This window comes from Patagioenas fasciata, chromosome 20 (genome assembly GCF_037038585.1).
Source record: "Patagioenas fasciata isolate bPatFas1 chromosome 20, bPatFas1.hap1, whole genome shotgun sequence".
Classification (NCBI taxonomy): domain Eukaryota; kingdom Metazoa; phylum Chordata; class Aves; order Columbiformes; family Columbidae; genus Patagioenas; species Patagioenas fasciata.
In genome coordinates, this window is record NC_092539.1 from 3429609 (window position 1) to 3449063 (window position 19455).

At 46.6% G+C, this 19455-nt stretch overlaps 1 protein-coding gene across 14 annotated transcripts in view; it reads left to right on the top strand.

The window, feature by feature from the left end:
* CACNA1B (calcium voltage-gated channel subunit alpha1 B) overlaps positions 1–19455 on the top strand; it is a 279142-nt gene that overhangs the window by 236088 nt on the left and 23599 nt on the right. For 11 of the 14 annotated variants that reach the window (XM_071817476.1, XM_071817465.1, XM_065854208.2 and 8 more), the window contains 5 exons: positions 712–777; positions 1427–1518; positions 3273–3423; positions 6615–6742; positions 13609–13705. In XM_071817476.1, coding sequence (XP_071673577.1) covers positions 712–777; positions 1427–1518; positions 3273–3423; positions 6615–6742; positions 13609–13705 — 534 coding nt within the window. Of the gene's footprint in view, positions 1–711; positions 778–1426; positions 1519–3272; positions 3424–6614; positions 6743–11205; positions 11303–13608; positions 13706–19455 lie in introns of all 14 variants that reach the window. The other 3 variants (XM_071817478.1, XM_071817466.1, XM_071817469.1) reach the window with 2 other exon arrangements.

Genomic DNA, 19455 nt, shown 5'->3' on the forward strand with positions numbered 1-19455 from the left:
GGAGATGAGGCTGAAAGCCGGACAGCTGATGATGCGGACTCGCAGCAAGTGTGCAATGCTCAGTTTGCCCTTGAAACTACCACAAAATCCCTATGGCAAAGTTTTGAGACCCAGGTATTAGTGCAATGCAACAGGAGTCTAGCCCTAGAACAAGACTTCTCATTTTTCTCAGCTATTTACTAATTAAGAGACATTAATTACCCATTCATTTAACCAGACTGGAAAGTAGCTATTACTCCCAGCTTGGGTGTCATAATTACATTTTAACCTTCACTGATATCTTGCTAAAATTCCGAATCTTTTTATCTTCCTGGAGTTGCAGTCTGTGCCCATTTCAGAGCAGGAACTTGGATGAACATTTCTTCTCATACTAAATTTACAGCAAGGTCATGAAAAATTAATGTTTGTACAATTATGCATAGAAAGTGCCAGTGCCTGCCAGTAGCTCCAGCACTTGCTGCAAAGCTTCTTATTGTGTTTTCCCTGCTTATCTGCCTGTGAGGATGTATAGAAAGCCCAGACTGTTTTGTGATCAATGAAAACCTGGCTCCAGGGGTTTGTCTCCTGAAAGCTGCCAGAATTGTTCATATTCTCTTCCCAGTTCCTTCATCTGAAGGGCAAACACCACAAAACCGAGTGCTGACCATGAATTAAATGCTACCAGCTGACATGCATTTGCTGTCACTAATGCCACCTTCTCGTTTTCCTCAGGCCTTGCCTTATGTGTGTCTCCTCATTGCAATGCTCTTCTTCATCTATGCCATTATTGGCATGCAGGTAAAATTTTAGCTTTAATATTAACAATAAGTCACCTGGTTTTCTCCCGCTGGTTCAGGGTGCAAATGGGTTCTTGCCTGCACAGCAGGATCAACACCTGACTTAGGACAAGGCGAAAGTCCCATGTCAGGTAAATCAGAAGTGCAAAAAATGCCATTTTTGCTCCCCTTATTGCCAGAGTTTGTGTTGAACGTGGCCCTGGGTGTACAGGTATTTCTGGGGGTACCAAGGGAGAACGTGGGCAGGCAAAGTGGCAGAACAGCATCTCTAGGGACAGCGGTGGGCAGCAGCGTCCCCGCGGACAGGGACAAACCTACTGGGTACAGCACAGCAAGAGGCTGGGAGCAGGGAGCAGCTCAGACCCTGCACCTTTCTCAAATAAATAAGAGTTTTCTTGGCCTGGGATGGAGCTGAACTGTGGTGTTGGAAAGGGTCTGCGTGAAAACAAAGCACGTTAACTGATTCTTTTCTCCATCTGATCTCTACAGCATGTTTTTATCTCCCTCTTCAGCAGAGTCTTTTGAGATCCCTTGAACCAGACCAAGTTATTTTCCTGCCTTTTTTTGTTTCCAGCTCCACTTAATCTGCCTTTACTGACAAATTCAATGTGAAGATGTATTTGGCCTGAATCCTTCTGTTTTCTGTGCAGGTGTTTGGCAACATCGCACTAGATGATGAAACCTCCATTAATCGGCACAATAACTTCCGTACCTTCCTCCAAGCCCTGATGCTTCTGTTCAGGTAAATAGAGAATAAAATACGATAAGACTTGCGTGTGAGCAATAAATAAGTCCTTTTCTCCCCACGTGCCAGTTTAGCTACTGAGATTTAGGGGTGCGAAGTATCACTGAGTATGACAGATCTGATTCAACACACCAGCATCTCCACAAAGTGACACCCAGTGCTGTGACACCCCTTGTCAGCTCAGGTAGAAGCTTAATGTAAAACAGGAACCCCCTAATTTAACTGATCAATGTGGTTCCTGTCGTGAAGCTTACTTTTTTTTTTTTTTAAGGAATAATTCCTTTAATTGGTCATTTTTGCGTTATGAACATGTTAATACTTCATACATCAACAGCACCCCTGCTTCAGAGTGAAAGTGTTTCCATCTGGGGTCATTCTGCCTGGAAACAGAGAGTTTTCAAATGACAAGGAAGGAAGGAAATGACAAATTTTCATTTTCAGACCCAGCGAAAATGAAATGCGGGCCCTGCTCCAAATGGGGGCAGCTTGGGGATGATTTCACTTACCCAGCCGTGTGGTGTGGAGAGCCAGTGGTTAATAACCGCTCTGGCCCCACAAGGCTCGGTTCTGCGGATTATGCAGCGCTTGTAACTGGATATCATGCCTGGGATTTGGTTTGGATGGTTTCTGTGAAGCCAGACGGAAATGCAATTAGCCCTCTCTAGCTCAGAATAATCACTCGACTCAGAACTCTGAGGTTTAATAAAACTGGATAATTATTCAGTCTGGTGTCTCAGACCTCCTGGTCCCATTCCAGACCTGGGCAGCAGCCGTGTGGGGATGGAGAGGACAGAGGCAGCGGGTTCTGCATAAGGGAATGGGGCTTCTGCACTCATTTTGGGGGGATGGAATCTGCCGTATAATTCAGAGTAGCCTGGAGTTTACATTGAGTACCAAGTTTTCTCCAGGAGCAGGGCAAGGTTTGTGAGACAGGTCTGTGAACAGCCCTGCGGAGAGACCCACTAAAGGCATCTCTGAGCGTGGTGCAGAAATTATGGGGGGATAAATCTGAGGTTATGTAGGAAGTCAGAGTGGTGGAACATGGGGATCCCCGCATTCTGGTGGAAGAATCAAAGAATGTTAGGGATTGGAAGGGACCTTGGAGGATCATCCAGTCCAATCCCCCTACCGGAGCAGGAACCATCTGTTTATGGTGCAGGGGATGATTTGTTTTGAGGACAGACCCTCTGGGACTGCAAAGTTTTTCCTTTTGGCTATTTTTCTCCCTTTAGTAGAAATAGAAGTTATAAAGGAAGGAGGGAAATGATGAAGAAAACCCAGGAGACTGTCATGAAAACAGGACCCAAGTCACTGTGACCAACCAGAACCAACCTGGTGTTTCTGTATCTGCTTGATAAAGGAAATAAGAGATTGGAGTGGAAAATCCTGGCTTTGTTTCCCTTCATTTCCCTTGTGTTTGCCGCCGGGACAGAAGAGGAAACAATCTGAACTCTGTTTACTCACGTTGGCACTTTGCACTTGCTGTGTTTAGATCAGTCTGGTTTTATTTTGCAAAACCAACGAAGCTCAGCCTACCTGAGCCTGCTTGGGTTTTTTTACATCCCCTGTGACAGGGGGAGATGTTCCTTCTTTATTTTATGTCAGCGCTTCAGATTCCTAATGTAAAGACAGCCTCTCCACCTGAAGACAACCCTTCTTCTTAATTACTGTAGTTAATTGGGCGCAGGGATGATGTGAGGAGGGTGTTTGGGGGGGCTGGCCAAGCTCACCCTCTGCCCTCCCGTCCCCAGGAGCGCCACGGGGGAAGCCTGGCACGAGATCATGCTGTCCTGCCTCAGCAACAGAGCCTGCGACCCGCTCTCCGGCCTCACCAAGAACGAATGCGGCAGCGATTTTGCCTATTTCTACTTCGTGTCGTTCATCTTCCTCTGCTCCTTCCTGGTAAGTCCATCCCCACCTCTCCCAAAGTGGAGTCTCTGGTGTGGTTCCCTCCCCACCCCTTTGCTTTCTCCTCCTACTTAATTATGATTTATACGACATTACGAGGTGGGTTCGCTGAAAACCGTTTATCATCCTGGCGATAAAATCCCTTTAATCCCCAAAGAGATCATTTAGTCATTAGCTTAAAGGGAAGGTTTTTATCTTCCTTCCCACAGGGGGGATCTAATATTTGGAATTAAGCATTAATCGGTTTTGTCTTGATTTGTAATGCGGTCCTTTGAAGAAGGGCAATGGGGAGGGCAGGGTGAGAATGGCCAAGATAACATTTGTTCAGAAGTGTTTGCAGCAAGCAGCTGGGAGCATCACGCTTATTTGATGCCTCGTGTTTTGTTTTGATTTGTTAAATAAATGCAGTGATTATTTTCTTCTGCAATGGTGCCTGGGAAAGCTTTAGACATGGAAATACACAGGGCTGCTGTACTTGATCTGTGCCATCATACGGGGCTGGGTCTAAGCTTTAATAGGCGCCAGTGTCTTTCTGATCACTTCCATACATGAAAAGCTCTCTGCTCTCAGGGCTTGGTTCACTTCCCCGCACCCCTGGGACAGGGGAATGGAAAACCAGCGACAGGGACCCAATTAAACTTCAAGCAGGAAGAGATGAAAGTCCCGGCTCTGAAATGCAGCGAAAAGCAAAATATCAAGCCTACAATTCAGTTCCATGGCTTAGCTTTAAAATATAAGATTTAACTTTTTGTGTAGCCAATTCCTCCTATCAATCAGAAACCTTTAACCAGGAGAAAGAGGTACACATGGCAGTTTGATGCTGGGTATAGACAGACCAAGTTCAGTGGCCCCTGCGGAGATCCTTTGTCTGACTTCTGTTGCCCCTTTGACATCCCGTGGTTTATTTCTCCTGCATATATTAAAAAACATGGAGCCCTGAAAGCTTATACAAAGTTAATGCTCCTTTTTCTGATTCCTTCAGCGCTCTGTATTTTAAAGCCAAATTGTTTTCCTTGTACAAATCCTTAACCCACCATCAGACTTTCTCGTCGTTATTTTCAAGTGTGTTATTGTTCCTAAAGCTTTTGCTGGCAGAGAAAGGGGAGAGCCCTGGTGAAGGGCAAAGGCAGGGGGGGCTCCAAAAGCAGGCAGCAGAAAGCCAAGCAGCTGGGCTGCTACAGGGCAAGGCTGTAACTCATTTCTTAAAATGCATTTGGCACTTCATTGCAAGGAAACATGTGGTTCCCCACAAGCAGTTAAAGCGTTACAGAGCCACAGCCTTGCCAGGAGGGCATGTTTTTATGGTTTGTTCGATGTTGTTACGCTGTAGATTGGAGGGGAGATGGATAACGAATTGGTTTTTAAATGTTGTTTCTGGCTCTTTGTGGATGTCCAGCCTGGCATAATTTTCCTCCTGTAATTTACACTGTTGAAAAATATAAATTGAAATGTAAAAATATAAGGGAACTTTAGAAACAGATGTACAGAAGCAAGGAAAAACTGTACCAAGAGCTGGGAGCAATGGAAAGGGACTTGGGACCAAGGGGCAAACTCTCAAAAGTTTTACTGTCTCGTGATGCTCTGGGGGTACCGATCTATGTGTGGGGTACCCGCGGCACGTGGGTGAGCGCTGCTGATGTGCTGATAGTGCTGCAGCCTTCGAGCAGCTCATCGAGAGCAGGTTTGGACATCCCTGTCCAGTACTGCGTGGTGCACTTCAACAGGATCCTCAGGCTTGTCCACGCTGTGCTGCACACAGACCTGCCAGCGTCCGGGACCGGGGTGGCACGAGCCACTGGCCTCGTTCCCCAAACCCAGCAGAGTTGTTTGTTCATAGAATCACAGAACAGTTTGGGTTGGAAGGGACCTTCCCATCTCCCCCAGTGCCCCCCCTGCCATGAGCAGGGACATCTTCACCAGCTCAGGTTGCTCAGAGCCCCGTCCAGCCTGGCCTGGGATGTCTCCAGGGATGGTTCATCCACCACCTCTCTGGCCAACCTGGCCCAGTGTTTCACCAGCAGTGTGAAACCTCCTTTACTTTAAAACCATCACCCCTTGTCCTATCACAACAGGCAGCGTAGAGCTGTGTTTGAGCTGCCAGGCCCTGACACTCAGCCGCTGGAGTGAATCCGCAGGCGTTGCTGCAGGGGCAGGAGCCGTGTTTGCAGCTGAGGCGCAGGCTGTGTGCTTGGTGCTCTGCAGCTTGGCCTGAAGAAGACCCTTGGGTGGTGTGAGACACCTGGTGCCTTGTGCCACCTGGGTTGTTATCCAGCACAGGAGCACCCGTTCCCTCCTGCTCTTCCGTTCCGCTGACTGCAGCTTGATCTTTTCCCATTGAACTCCTCGTGCCGCTTCTGTTGGCTTTAATAAGAGAAGAATCTTTATATACCAGAAGCTTTTGCTGGGCTCTGTGTTAGACAACGGCCATTAGGGACAGGAGCCTTTTATGTGTCCTGGCCCTCATCTAGCTGGGGATTTTTGAAGGTTTGAATTGTTGTGAGTCTAAAATAGGACACTCAAGCTGAAGAACAGGGTTTTTTTTCTAGCTGTTCTTTTCTTGATGTGCCTTGCTATGAAAGTGATGGAATGAGTTCCTATCAGCTGGTTCATTTAATGGTGAAGATAATCTCGGAGACAATTCAGAGAAGGGAACAGAGCTGGTGAAGCATCTGGAGCACAAGTGTGATGGGAGCGGCTGAGGGACCTGGGGGGTTCAGCTGGAGAACAGGAGCTGAGGGGAGACCTTCTGATCTCTGAACTGCCTGAAAGGAGCTTGGAGCCAGGGGGGTCGGGCTCTGCTCCCCAGGAACAAGCGCCAGGAGCAGAGGAAACGGCCTCAAGTTGCGCCAGGGGAGGTTGAGGTTGGATCTGGGAACAATTTCTTCTTCCCCAGAGGGCTGTGGGGCATTGGAACAGGCTGCCCAGGGCAGTGCTGGAGTCACCATCCCTGGAGGGTTGGACAGATGGAGATGAGGTTCTCAGGGACATGGGGTAGTGCCAGGAGTGGGGTAATGGCTGGACTTGATCATCTTGAGGGTCTTTTCCAACAAAAATGATTCTATGATTCTGTTCTCCAGGGTGCAGCTTCTTCTTATAGAACCCACACATCCTTCTGAAGCAATTGTACCCTCTCCCAGCTTCTTTTTTCTTTTCTCCCTAACTGTGTTGTTGCTCTGTCTCTGCAGATGTTGAACCTCTTTGTGGCTGTGATTATGGACAACTTCGAATACCTGACAAGAGACTCTTCCATCCTTGGGCCCCATCATTTGGATGAGTTTGTTCGTGTCTGGGCTGAATATGACCCTGCTGCCTGGTATGTATGCTGTTAAACATGGAGAAATGGATACACATTGTGTGTAAATACCATTCCTGTGCACACTAACAGCCTGTTCTTAACGTTAGTCCAGCTCCAGAAGGAAAACTACTCCAAAGCTAGAGGTGATGTTGGAAATAAATGCTCCAACTTAACGCACGGTGTGATGGAGATGAACAAACCTGGTGTCATTACAAGGGCGTTTCCTTCAAATAGACATGAGATAGATATAAAGAAACAAACCAGGAAAGCAAAAGGCACCGTCCTTCCCACACACACGACCAAAAATTAATAGGTTAAATTCAAATTACCTTGGCTAAATGGCTGAACAGAAAAGGTGTTTTGCATTTCCAGAAGCTTTGATTGCCTTTTGTTTCTGCATCCCGGTTCGGAGACAAAAATATGCAGTATTTCTTGCCATTGGCAGTGCTTCAGGTAACTTGGGAGGTCAAGCCTTGTGATACCTCATTTGTGCAGCATTTCTCTCCCAGTTTAGAAGCACCTTAATGGTTTCACAAATCCTTTGCAAAGACCTGAGGCCACATACATCAAAATTGCAGTTTTCAAGGTGCAGTCTCTCCTGTAAAGGAGGTGATGAGCCCCACTGCTTTGCAGATGGCTCAGGTGCTGCAGACCCAGATGTATCATTTGCTCTCACCCACCTGCGAGGCAGCAGGGAGTGACCTGGTGTTCCTCAGCATTAGGGTGGTTCGCTGAAAATGTGATTTTTTTAAACATATTTCTCATCAAACCCAATGTTTCGCTCTTGGAAGCCTCCTACTAATGACATCAAATCAGAGAATCTTGTTTTTCTGAATCATATTTTAGCTTTTGGACTTGCAGCTGAAACATAAGATGTGCAAAATATAAATAAGAAGACAATGCGATAAGCCGAACTCTGGACGCATTTCAGTTCTCAGGGAGCCTCTGATAACATTTTCCTGAAATATGAGTGTGCTAAAGGAGGAAATGGTTTTCTCACAGCCAGACGGTGAGGTGTTTGGTTTTATGGTTTTATCTCTTTGTTTTCGTTATTCAGACTCTGGTGCAGAAGGGGCACTGCTGGCACCGACCTGAGAGCTGAAGCATTTTAAGGAATTTTTTAAAAATAAGGGAATAGCTTTGACCGGTGATCACTTGTAGACTGACTTTAATATATCGCTTTTCTCCATTACCCAGAGAAAGCTACTGCACAACAGTCCTGCTTATTTTCATTTCTAGATGCTCCGAGATACAGGTCACAGTAATTTCCTTGATATTCTGCAGCTTTGGAATTTGCCTGATGGGAGACTGTTTTTTTTTTTTCATTTAAAGCTCTGCTGATTTCATATCAATTTTCCTCCCTACGAGTTGCTCTGCAATGAATCTCCTCTGTATTCGTAATGAAGCTGCCTCCAGCTCCTCCAATCTTTTCACTCTTTTTTGTTTCCCTTCAGCAGGGAGAGATGCAGAAATTGTTTGTATAATCAGCAGCTCCAACTCCCTGCTAGGATGCAATTAAACCGCTTTAAAATCTCAGTTAAATTGATTTAGGCTAACTTCAAATGTAAACCTATTCCAAAACGCCTGCGTTTCTCTGAACTGTGTGTGATTTTAACTAGCTCAAAGCCACCCATACTAGGAGTCTGCAAATATACAGCACGTAGACTAGCAGCTTGTAATCTCCAAGCAGATTTTCATTACCACATGCTTTGTAACACAGACAAGGCCTTTGTCGGTATTTGGCAGGCAGTAAATAGCTTTTTTTCCCTTCCCTTTTTCAAATCCGGTCCTATCTCTTACCAGTAGAAAATCTCAATGAGACTGAGAACTTGGGGAGTGCCCCTTCTCCCCTTAAAAAATAATCTTGGCTCTGACTGGCGTCTGTGGGAGGAGTAACACACCTGCAAGGGAAAAAATAGTATCAAGGTGCTTTTTTAATGTGTACCTGTTCAGGAACTTTCCACCCGTAAGAGGCACAAGCATTCAGTTTACAGAATGATTTGCTCGCTCTGTTAACTCTGAGCGCAGAGGTTACGTTTTGTGAGTCACTCGGGGCCCAAGCCTTTTCACTTCTAGAGCTGTTACTACAGAATATGTCATATATTAAGATTCTAATTCTGTTTTTCTCTAATCTTGTTCCCGTTTTGCTCTGGTGTGAAGCTGTTGATGTTGGCAGAGTGACCGGGGCAGAACCGCGAACCAAAGGACAGCCAAGACATGATGTTCAAGGCTTGATCCTAAAACATGGGCGCGTTCTGGATTTTCTGTGTGTGAATAGTCCCACTGAAATCACTTATGTTTGCATAAGGAGGACTAACATTTCCACAATTTAAAAGTAATCTGAAATGCATTCACGTTTTAAGGCCAGAACAGATCTTTTGATCACTTGGGCTGAACTCCTGTGGAGCTCTGGACATGGTATTTCACAATAGATGCCCATGGACTGAGCTTAATAATTTGTTCTTTTAAGGAATGGCTCCCAGCAGTGCACCCCATTTTGATCCGAAGACAAAAGATCCAGTTCTTATTCAGCTGTCTGTTCCACTAGTTGCTCAAACTCCTTGAAAAAAAAGGCGATCTAATTTTGCTTTCCCATGTCAGCCGTCTCCTTTTAGCATTTCAGCTCCCACTATACAGATGTATAGGGGAATGATAAATAATCACCATCGCATAATTTGAAAGAAAGGCTTCGTGTTTGTCCACTTTCTGTAGCTCGACACCCTCGATGAAAGATGCTGCACAGCCAAAGAGTACAAGTGTTGTTATACTTTTGTTATATAGATCATATTTCAAGCATAATGTGTGTGGCTGTTTCCAATGTCATCTCTGTTTCTGTTACAAAATCCAACTTACCGTAAAGTTTTGTGGGGAAAACCATTCAAAAGGAAGTAAAGCAAAGCAGCTAGCAGTTGTTGTTGTAGATGTGTGATGCTCAGGAGGGTAAGTATGTGGAAGTTGTTGGATTTGGAGCTGGCAGAAACCTCAGGCTCGGATAAAGAGAGAGCGAGAGAACGGGGACACACGCAGCGGTTTGGTCCAGGGCTGTGGGTTAATGAATGAAAACACTGAATTTGGAAAAGAGAAGAAAATTTGATTTATATCCACTGTTATTTTTTCAAGATACATAGAGCGAGTGCTTTAAATCTTTCGTGTCCCCCTCCGCAGTGTTCACCCCATAGAGGTTCTGGAAATGCTGGCCTTACCGTCCCATTCCATCAGTTGCTCCTGGCAGCACCTTCAGTGGGCGGGAGGAGATGCAGGTGCTTCCAAAAAAGAGCTGTTTTCATCACTTCCTGAGATAAAAGGGGTGCTGATGAAAAGGAAGAAAACTCAAAGAGATTTAAACAACTGGGGAAAGACTGCCTGTTTTCATAATTTGCTGCCATGACCTCCTGGTGCAGTTTATCTGTTGGTTTTCAAGCCTTCCACGGACTCTTAGAGAGCTCGGAGAACTGCTGATTTATATTTTCTACGCTCTGGTTTTACAAAACCATGGTAAAATGTCAGTAAACTCCTCGACTCGGTTAAACCAATATACTTTTTATAACCACGATTAGGCCTGCAGCCAAGACTCGCACAGTTCCATTTGGTCTGTTTCTAAATTAATAGTTTTGAGTTGATTGCGAAGACTTTGAATAGACCTTAATTTTTCACGTCCAAAAAAGCAGTAATATTGAAGGCGACATTCCAAAATATTCCAGCCTTCTTTATATAATGTACCAAAATAAACATAGTGAAGCTCAATCATCTCATTTTTCTTTAGAGGTCATTTTGAAGTTCAGCGCAGCTCTTTTTGTACATGATTTAGTTACTTACAAAAGATTAAGAAATCTAATCCTGCTGTTAAATTAGCTGAAAATATTGTTGGGAGTTAATGAGGTTGACCATAAAGCTACCTCGAGGCGTCCAATTTCACCTCCTGGTAACGAAGGCTGGATTTTCCCGGTGCCGATGGCCAGGACAGCTCTCAAAAGGGCAATTTCTGGACCTGCAGCAAATAATGTATTGTCTGTGCCACAAAGCACAGCTCTGCTGGGGTTATGTAGGTGGGAGCAGTGGAAAGCAGAGGTGCCCAAGCTCTTTTTAACCAGCTCATTTGAATCCCAGGAATAATCCAGCAAATAGGCGATTTGTGTGCTGGGGGCTCTGGTTTTGCTGGGCGGCTGCTGGGTAGGGGCTGTCTGGGGGTGGATGGGAATAAAACGTTAGTGATAAAGGTAACCAGATGCAATGTTTGGAAAGCCTGGCACATAGCACTGAAGGTTTAGCAGAAGAAAACCCAAGGATAGAGCTTTTTTTGAGCAGCTGGAAGTTCTCTCTCTCTCTCGGTCTGTGTTAAGTGTCTCATTCATTGCAAACCCACTTGCTGTCAGACTAACTTTGCTTTTCAGCTCCTTTGGCCCTTCCAACTTCTGTTTACCTGGGGAAAAACTGATTCCTCTTGGTTTTTACTGTCATAACGTCTGATGTTTTCTTTCCAGTTGCCGGATTCATTATAAGGATATGTACAATTTGTTGCGTGTAATTGCTCCACCCCTGGGCTTAGGAAAGAAGTGCCCGCATAGGGTGGCATACAAGGTTTGGAACTTGAGAGGCTCCCTCCGGCATTTTCAGTTCTGGTTTTCTTTCTTTTGACCCCTCCCGAGTGCAAACGGAAATGGTGCGGGAAAGAAACTGTAATATAACTAACCCCTTGCCTGAGAAAGGAGTGATTGACTGACTGCCTCCTTTTTCCTCCGTGCATCTCGTCCCCGTCTCCTCCCACACCCCAGCTGGCTGGAGACAGGCAGCTTTATGAGACAGTGAACCCTCCAGCTCCCATCCTGCCGGCTCGAGGTGGGAAGTGTTGGGGAAGAGCAGCACAAGCATCATCTCAGCACTTTATATATGCACATCAGAGAGAAATGTCAGCCCAAGATTTCCAGGGAGTAGCAAGTTCTGTTTTGTTTGGGCTCCGTAGCATTGTCGCTCCAGTTGAATGACCAATGCTTGAAGCTTTTCCTGAGCTGGAAAGAACATTTGATCTGGGCACTGGTTAACTGGGCAGCGGAGTGGGATGGGAGAGATGAAGGGATGGACTTTTCACAGTGCAACGGCCAGAGGTTGCTTGGGGAGCAACCTGAGATCCTGAGCTATGATGGACATCTAGTGAAACCTCCTGCCTCATGGCACAGGAGATGTACACTGTGCTTGGCAGCCAAGGGAGGGGATTAGGACAGATCTTGCCAAGAAATCAGCCCAGTATGTCACTGGGCTTAGTGGGGTCCCAGTTACAGGTTGGGTTTTCTTGCAGCCGCTGCATGGAGAGCAGAAGGAGAGGATGAAGGAGGGACAAGTGGAAGCAGCAGCATGGAGCTTGCCATGGCTTTTCTCTTTCACTCCAGTCCAGGTGTTTTTGACACCTGGTTGGGCATTAAGAGTTAAAGAGTGTTGCAGAGGAGGCGTAAGACCCTGTACCTGTAGCCAGGGAGCAGGGGCAGAAGAGAGAAGCCAGGGAGAAGCTATTGGCTGTAATTACAACTGGTGTCTCTCAGCAGCCTCTAAATTAGCTCAGGGCTATAAAAACCTGGGTGGTATTTTAACTGCGTTAGTTACCAAGGACAGGAATAGATGTTTTTGGCTGGGTAAGTTCTCTCTTCCACCCACCCTCTCCTGCATCAATGCTTCACACATTGAGACCTGTGTCAGGGCTGGTGCGCGGCTGCTGGAGCTGTCCTGATGGAGAAAGGGGTTTCGCTTGACTGCTTAGGCCTCAGTTTCCCTCCTAGTATAGTGGAGATGCTAATACTGTCCTGCTTTTCCAGGGGTTAAACATTAATTAATAATAAGCCACAGTATACTCAGGTCTCCTCAGGTGACCAGTAGCACTGATTTGCACAGTATAATTAGCAGGCAGCTCACTTGGAGAACTGAATGAGATCGTCACCGTCATGTTCCCAGTTTCAGTAGTCAGAAAAATGCAAAGCAGGAGAATTCCTTGCGGTTTCTGCATCCCTTGTTTTTCAGAGCAGGATTTTCTTTGTCACCAGTGTGCTCTGAAGGTAGATGCCATCAGTATGGGCTGTTCTAAGGGCTGTTTCCCAAATCTCTGCAATTCCCAGTTCCCTCTAACATGTAGGACAGCCAGCTGCCCTCAGAGACAGCCAGGTGACATTGGCTTGATGGAGGAAGGACCTCATCAAGTGTAAGGGAGAAACAGCTGCCCCCTTCTACCACCTTCTTGCAAATCGAGTGCTGGACTCCGGTTTTGTTAAACCTGGATTCAGGCTGGCTGAGGTTTTGCAGAGTTGCACCCTCAGCTTGCAGTCAGAGCAGTCCCAAACACACCAGGACTGGCTTTTTGCTTCTCTCGTAGCCCGTAGGCTGAGCTGCAAACCCAACTCTTTATTCACTGTGGGAAAGCTGAATACTTTTTTGAAGCCCCGTCTCTCTCTGTCCCATAACTCTGCCTACCAGCCCTCCCTGGCATGGTGAAACAGCCCCTCCATCGACTGGTTTGGGGGGGCGAGAAGGGGCAGCGTCCCTCCGCCACCGCAAAGAGCAAGCAGAACCCAAGCCCCCCCATCCCTCCCCCTATCAGGGACATCAGTGATTCCCCGCAGGGCGGCTCTGAATGTCCCAGAGGATTCGTTGGGTGTTGGAACAGCAACGGCAGCCAAGAAACCTTCCTCTTCCCCCACCTCTTCCTTTCGCTTTCCTGAGAAATCTGATTAACCGGATCTCTGTTTTCTTGTCTGCTTCCCCTCTTCTCTCCTCCTTTTCATTTGCTCCCTTGTGTTGCCCTTTTCCCCATCCCCTCCCTCTTTTATTTTTTGCCCCCTCCCACCCGGTCTGGTTTGATTTCTGTGTTCTCTTGCTTTTGCCTCCCTCCCTTTGGTTCCCAGCGGGCGCATCAGTTACACAGACATGTATGAGATGCTGAGACACATGTCCCCACCTCTAGGCCTTGGGAAGAAATGCCCGGCTCGCGTTGCCTATAAGGTAGACCAACCCCTATAGAAACTCCTGCCAAACCACCAGCTTTTTGTGCTGTGGCTGAAGCGAGCACTGGTTTTCTGTGACTTTAATGTTGTTCTCCTGGACTTTTCTGGTGCTTTCTCTGCTTTCCGAGCAGATTGGATTTTGAATCTTCTGCTTTTTTTCTTTTTATAACTTTTTTTTTGGTCTTTGAAACTATGGCACGTCAGTTTGTCTTTCTAACTATGTCTCCGCTATCTCTATCAGTGTTTCTGTCTCTCCTCTCTCATTCTGCTTCCATTCAGGCTAATTTGTGGAGGGAGGGTGCTAATGAGCAAATTACCCCACCAGTATGATCTCCATTTATCTTCCTACAGCTCTTTGACTATCCCTTTCACTAACCCTTCAGTAGTATGCTGGTTTTTTCCCTCCCTCTTAATTAGATCAGAGTAATTAGAGTAGGCAGTACTGTGGGAGGTTGCAAGCTATTAAACAGAGGCAACACCAGAAGGGCTCCTTGAATACCCTCGTGAAAGAAATTATTTTAACAGAAAACATTTAAGACAGTAAGATGAAGAAATCACTCAAACTTATTGTTTATTCTGAAAAACTTTGTAATTGAGCCACAAAAACGCGTTCTATCCGAAACGCCGCCAGCTGCTGCCTTTCAGACACTGCCTGATGAATGCGGTGGAAACTCAGAGATGTGGAGTTAAATCACGGAGCAGACCCGGACTCCAGGGAAAGCCCATCTTGGTGCTTGGAAATTTGCATTTTCAGGGGCGATTCCGTGGAAGCTTTTAATGTGCAACCTCACGGTTTTGGAGGGAGAGGTTTCTCATAAGCGTTTAGCGCTGGTGTGATCGAGCATCCATCAAACTCAACAGGGTTGGGGTTTTCTGCTGTTGGCCTCATTTCAGCCGCCACCAAGCCTAATTACCACACTGTGCTGGGTGCAGTGATGGATCCAGATCACAACATCCCCTCCAACAGTGCTTGTTTTTTCACTGAGGCCATGTGAAAACAAGATTTTGCAAAGAGACTCAAGCTAAACCCAAACCTAGGCCTGCCTTTGTGTAAGGCACTTAGAAGCAGATACGGATTCCTACAAGATCCGTCCTCAGTTTGTTAGGATTTAAAATAAAAATAAAACATATCCTCAAAGCTGGCCAGTTAGATCTCTTTTCTGTATTCCTTTTGATTTGTTTCTGGCCACTTTGGCAGCTGCTTTAAAAGAGCATCTTGGTTACGAGCAATTTGTACCCACCATTCCCTATCTCAGCTTGAGAAACCCAACCACCTCCAAATGCCAACTCCCAGGTCTCAGCTGCTCTGGTTAGATGGGTGGATAGATAAACATTTATATGGAGATAGCAATTATCCACAGAAACCCAATGCTTTTAAAGCAATCAATGGCTCCTTTTAGCACCTCTGAGTTTCCACTGACTTCAAACGGAGCCGAGTCCCTGCGGAAAGGCCGGCAGGAGGTGTTGGCAACCAGAGCTGCTCCGCGGTCCCACCTGCGGACCAGAAACATAAAGCGCATTTTTTAATCTTGTACAGCTAAAAAAGGAAGAAAATAAAAGGAGAAAAGAAAAAGCTTATGTGTTAAAACAGGCATTTTAAGCAAGCTTTTGGGCTGATTTTCTAGCGTGGTGTCTTCATGCCTCTACGTGATGGTTGCAGCAGATTTTCCCCGGGCAGAGACATGGCAGATGTCCCTTCCCTGATCTGTCTGCTCCCCGCAAGTTAGCTGGAATCTAGTTTAAGTCATTTGTCTTTACAGAACAAATCCACAGAACGTATATACATGTGAATGATTTATTTTTAAAATACAGACTCCTGATTTTTTTTAAAGACTTCTTGAATCTTTCACCCATCTACTAAGAGACCTCTAACAGGTGTCTGTGTATGGCTGAACCACAAGTAGATATGGGTTCAAGTCAAACAGCTCCAGCCTAGGCTGAACATCACATTTCTCTGAGCTTATAGGTGACCAGATTCATTTTGCATGTTCTCAGCAAGCCCAAAACTACAGAAATACAGACTTGAGACCAGATCTGAAATTTCCCCAGGCTGTGAGGCTGCAGCTTGGCCTGACCCCCACTCCCAACTGTGGCTGCTGATAAATCTAAATGCTCATGGGGACACAGGAGCCATTTGTGCTTCCTCCCTCCTCCCCGTGTGTGCAGCGCTGGGGGCAGCACATCCACAGGGACAGATCGGTGCTGAGCATCTCCCCACAGACAGCAGCTGCATGTGGGTCACAGCATCTGCTGGGTGTCCCCGCATCCCAGTGTCACTCTTGCTGTCCCCTCACAGTTGATGGGACACTTCGGGGAGGACAGTGCAGCCCCCACAGCCCGAGCAGAGGGACAACAACCCCTCATCCTGCAGCCGGGGCTCTGTGTTCACACTCTCGGCCTCTGAACCAAACATTTCTTTTGAAACTCCACTGTTCTGTCTGGCAAAAGGTCTTTTGCCCCATGCCCTTTTTCTTTCCATATATGTTTTTCCCAGTCCTCTCCATTTTGTGTGTTTTTCCCTCTGTCTTTATGTTGCCTTCTCAGTACGCGCACACTGTCGTTTCATTTGGAGGTTTCCCTCTTTGCAGCCTCCTCGGCTGCTGCCCTTCCTTTCTGCTGTTCTGGTTCCCCTCTCTCAACTCTTCTCCTTGCTCAGCATGACCGGTCTCTGCATTTGGGGCGCGTTGCTTGCTGCTTGCCCGGCGGTGCACGCGTGGGGCCCAGGAGAGCTCTGTCCTGCACTGGGGGGTGAGGGAAGGGGGTAAGAAATTAATTATAAAACCGCTTTTATCTAGACAGATGAAAAAGAGGGAAGAAAACCACTCTGATTTAGTATCTTGTTTGCTGGTCCATTTTCAGATGAGACTGACGGTGTTTTTCACTCTGTGGTCTGTATTTTATAGTGGAGGGTCCTGGGGTTTATATGCTATTCAGTAGTAGCAATAGAGCAGCAGCCAGCTTTGCCATCACCTGGAGTCAGTCCATCCTTTGCACACAGAGCTTTGGATGTGTCTTTAGAGCAAATGGCAGAAGGAGATGCCCGTGATGCTGCTAAGTCCCTCTTTTTGTCAGTAAAATGCTATTGAGATATCTTGGAGACATCTGCAAGAGCGGGGTTGGAGGAGAGGGCCTGAGGGTGTGATTCTTAGGAAGAATATGATGCTAGGAGAGGTGATAACCCAAACCTTTCCCCTCTGCTCTCCAGAGTTATCTTTTTACCTTCTTCTCCGGGGACAGGAGAAGACGGCATCACCAGCAGACACGTCTGCTGCTCTGTCCCAGTTCCAGACGAAGCCCTGCTGGGGTCTGCAGGGCGATGCTGGTAGCTGGAGGTAGCTCTTGACTTAATTTTGTGATTCTATTAGTGCTGTCAAGCACAGTTTTGCACACTCTAATTCATTGCAGGGCTCAGGAGGGCTCTGGCTCTCCCTTTAGCACCTCCTGACATGGCCAAGATTCCTGGATACGTGATGGGGCTGATCTTGGAGCTGGGCTGGCTCCCCATCCACACCAGGGCTGCACCTCACCTTGCCCATCACTGCTCTGTGGATTTTAAAATCCAAATTAGGTCTCTGAAGGCTAAACAAGAGTTGGAGTGATCTGTTTGCTATAACTGCCCAGCCTTGCTGCCTCTTCTGCACAGAGATTGCTGGACAAGGAGCAAGACTGCACCTACTGCAGGCAGGACGGCAGGTCCAGGTGTGTGCCAGAGCCCATGTTTTGGGGCACAGATGTGGCTCCTCTGCTGGCCAAGGGAGGGGGAAGGTCATGGCCAACCTCTCTGAAGGCAACAAAAGAGTTAAATGAGAGTAGAATAATTACAACTAGGTCGGGGTGAATTATTCATATAATAGCAAATAATTTATTCACCCAACTCAGCCTCATTTCCCACAAGCCGTGCTCCACTGTCCTGGATTTATTCACGGTTGGGGATTATTCCCAGAGCAGTTGTTGTCCCAGAGGCTGCGCAGGAGCTGCTGGTGGGGTGCTCTAAATAATTCACATCCACCAGGGTGACGGTTTTCCTGGCGTTCCCGGCTCAGTATGCTCCTCGTCCTGCTAACGTTTGGACCAACAGTGAATAAAATGTACAGTGCAGATATTTCTGCTCAGTGCTCGCTTTCTGGGTCAGGCTGGGAACCACCAGGAGACCTTTTATCCCAGCTTTTGACACCAGGATGAATTTTCCCCCAAGTTCCCTGCCTATTCGGACGTTGTCCAAGAAGTTTCGAAGCAGAAGATCTGCAGAAACCAAATGCTGAAAGGGCATAAATTCTGCTTGACACAAAGATTTGCTTTCTCGTTAGCGATGTCTTTGTTATTTGCGATTAAATGGCTACCAGAAGCTGAGGGATGCCTGCACCCCTCCTGGCTACACAAGTAACTGAAGCAAAAAGTGTTAACTAACCCCGGCTGTAATTGGTGACTACCTCGTTATCTGCACTGAGTTAATTAGGAGACTCAAGAGACAATATTGCAGCTCCTGCCTCTGGGGCCTTTTCCTGCAGAAACATTAACGAGCTCCCTTGGCCCTTGCTGGGGAGGGAGTTGTCTCCAAATCAGCCTAATTAAAACCAAGGGCTGGAGGAGGGATCCCCCGGCGCTGTTGGGAATCAGGAGCGGGGACTCCATCTGCTGCTGGTGCTTCTCCTCAAACCCTCCCCAGGAAATCAGAGACAAAGGGAGGAAGAGGAGGATGAAGAGGAGCAGCACGGGGAGCCCTTTTCTGCCAGGTCTGAGCACTCGAGAGGGATTTTTACCTTTTTTCCCTGCTCCTTAGTTATTATTCACCTGAATGCTCCTCATTTGGAGCTGGCAATTCCCAGGGCACCCCAAGTGATGCTTTTTATCGGTGCAGGGGAGCGTTGGGTTCCCTGCCATCTGCATCAGCAGACTTGTGCGTTTTCCATCTGGGGTTTAGAAAGATGGAAAATTATCCACATAGGTTTTATTTTTTTAAATCAAATTTTTACATCATGTTCCAAAGCACAAGGAACTGCTGAGGAATGACCTTGAAGTGCAAATCGAGCCAGAAGAAACAGTATAAATGGGGGAGATGTTAATTTTGCTTTATACTGTATAAAGGCTAAACAAATGCTTGAGGGTTTTTTTTAACCATCTTGTTGCCCATGCTGTATGAAAAACATTGAGATTTTCTCTTCTATCATGATTAGGGATGTTCTTCACTAATTTTTCAATTAGCAGGTTTGTGTCAATCAGTATATTTGACTTGGATAAATGTTACCAGTTTCAATTGGATTCCAGTTCCTTTTAAATGGGTTGTAACGAAATGGAAGTTAATTAAAATATAGGTAATATTATAAAGTAGCCTTGAAAGGATTGAAATTTCTTGCTCTGCATATATTGGCAGGATATTTTTTTATGTTAAAATTGTTTTATAATATTAGAAGGGAAAATGAAGATTTCATTTTCTTTGCCTTTTTGGTTGCGTTTCCAGCACTAGGAAAACACACCAGGAATGTGCAGGAAGCTGAGGTGCCAAGTCCCTTCCCAGGTGGCTGTGCCGGTGTCCGGCTGCCTCCTCGGCTCCTCTGGGTGACAACGGTGTTGGGGACGCGGTGTGAGCGCGTGCCACCAAAACACCTCATCCCTCGCTGCCCACGTGGGGCGCTGGCAGGGCTGTTTTCAATCAAAAGTGAATCAATTGCTTTCGTCCAACTGCTGCTTCTTCAGCAGGAGGTCTCCCAGAAATGTGGTGTGTAGAATCATAGGATCATTTAGATTGGA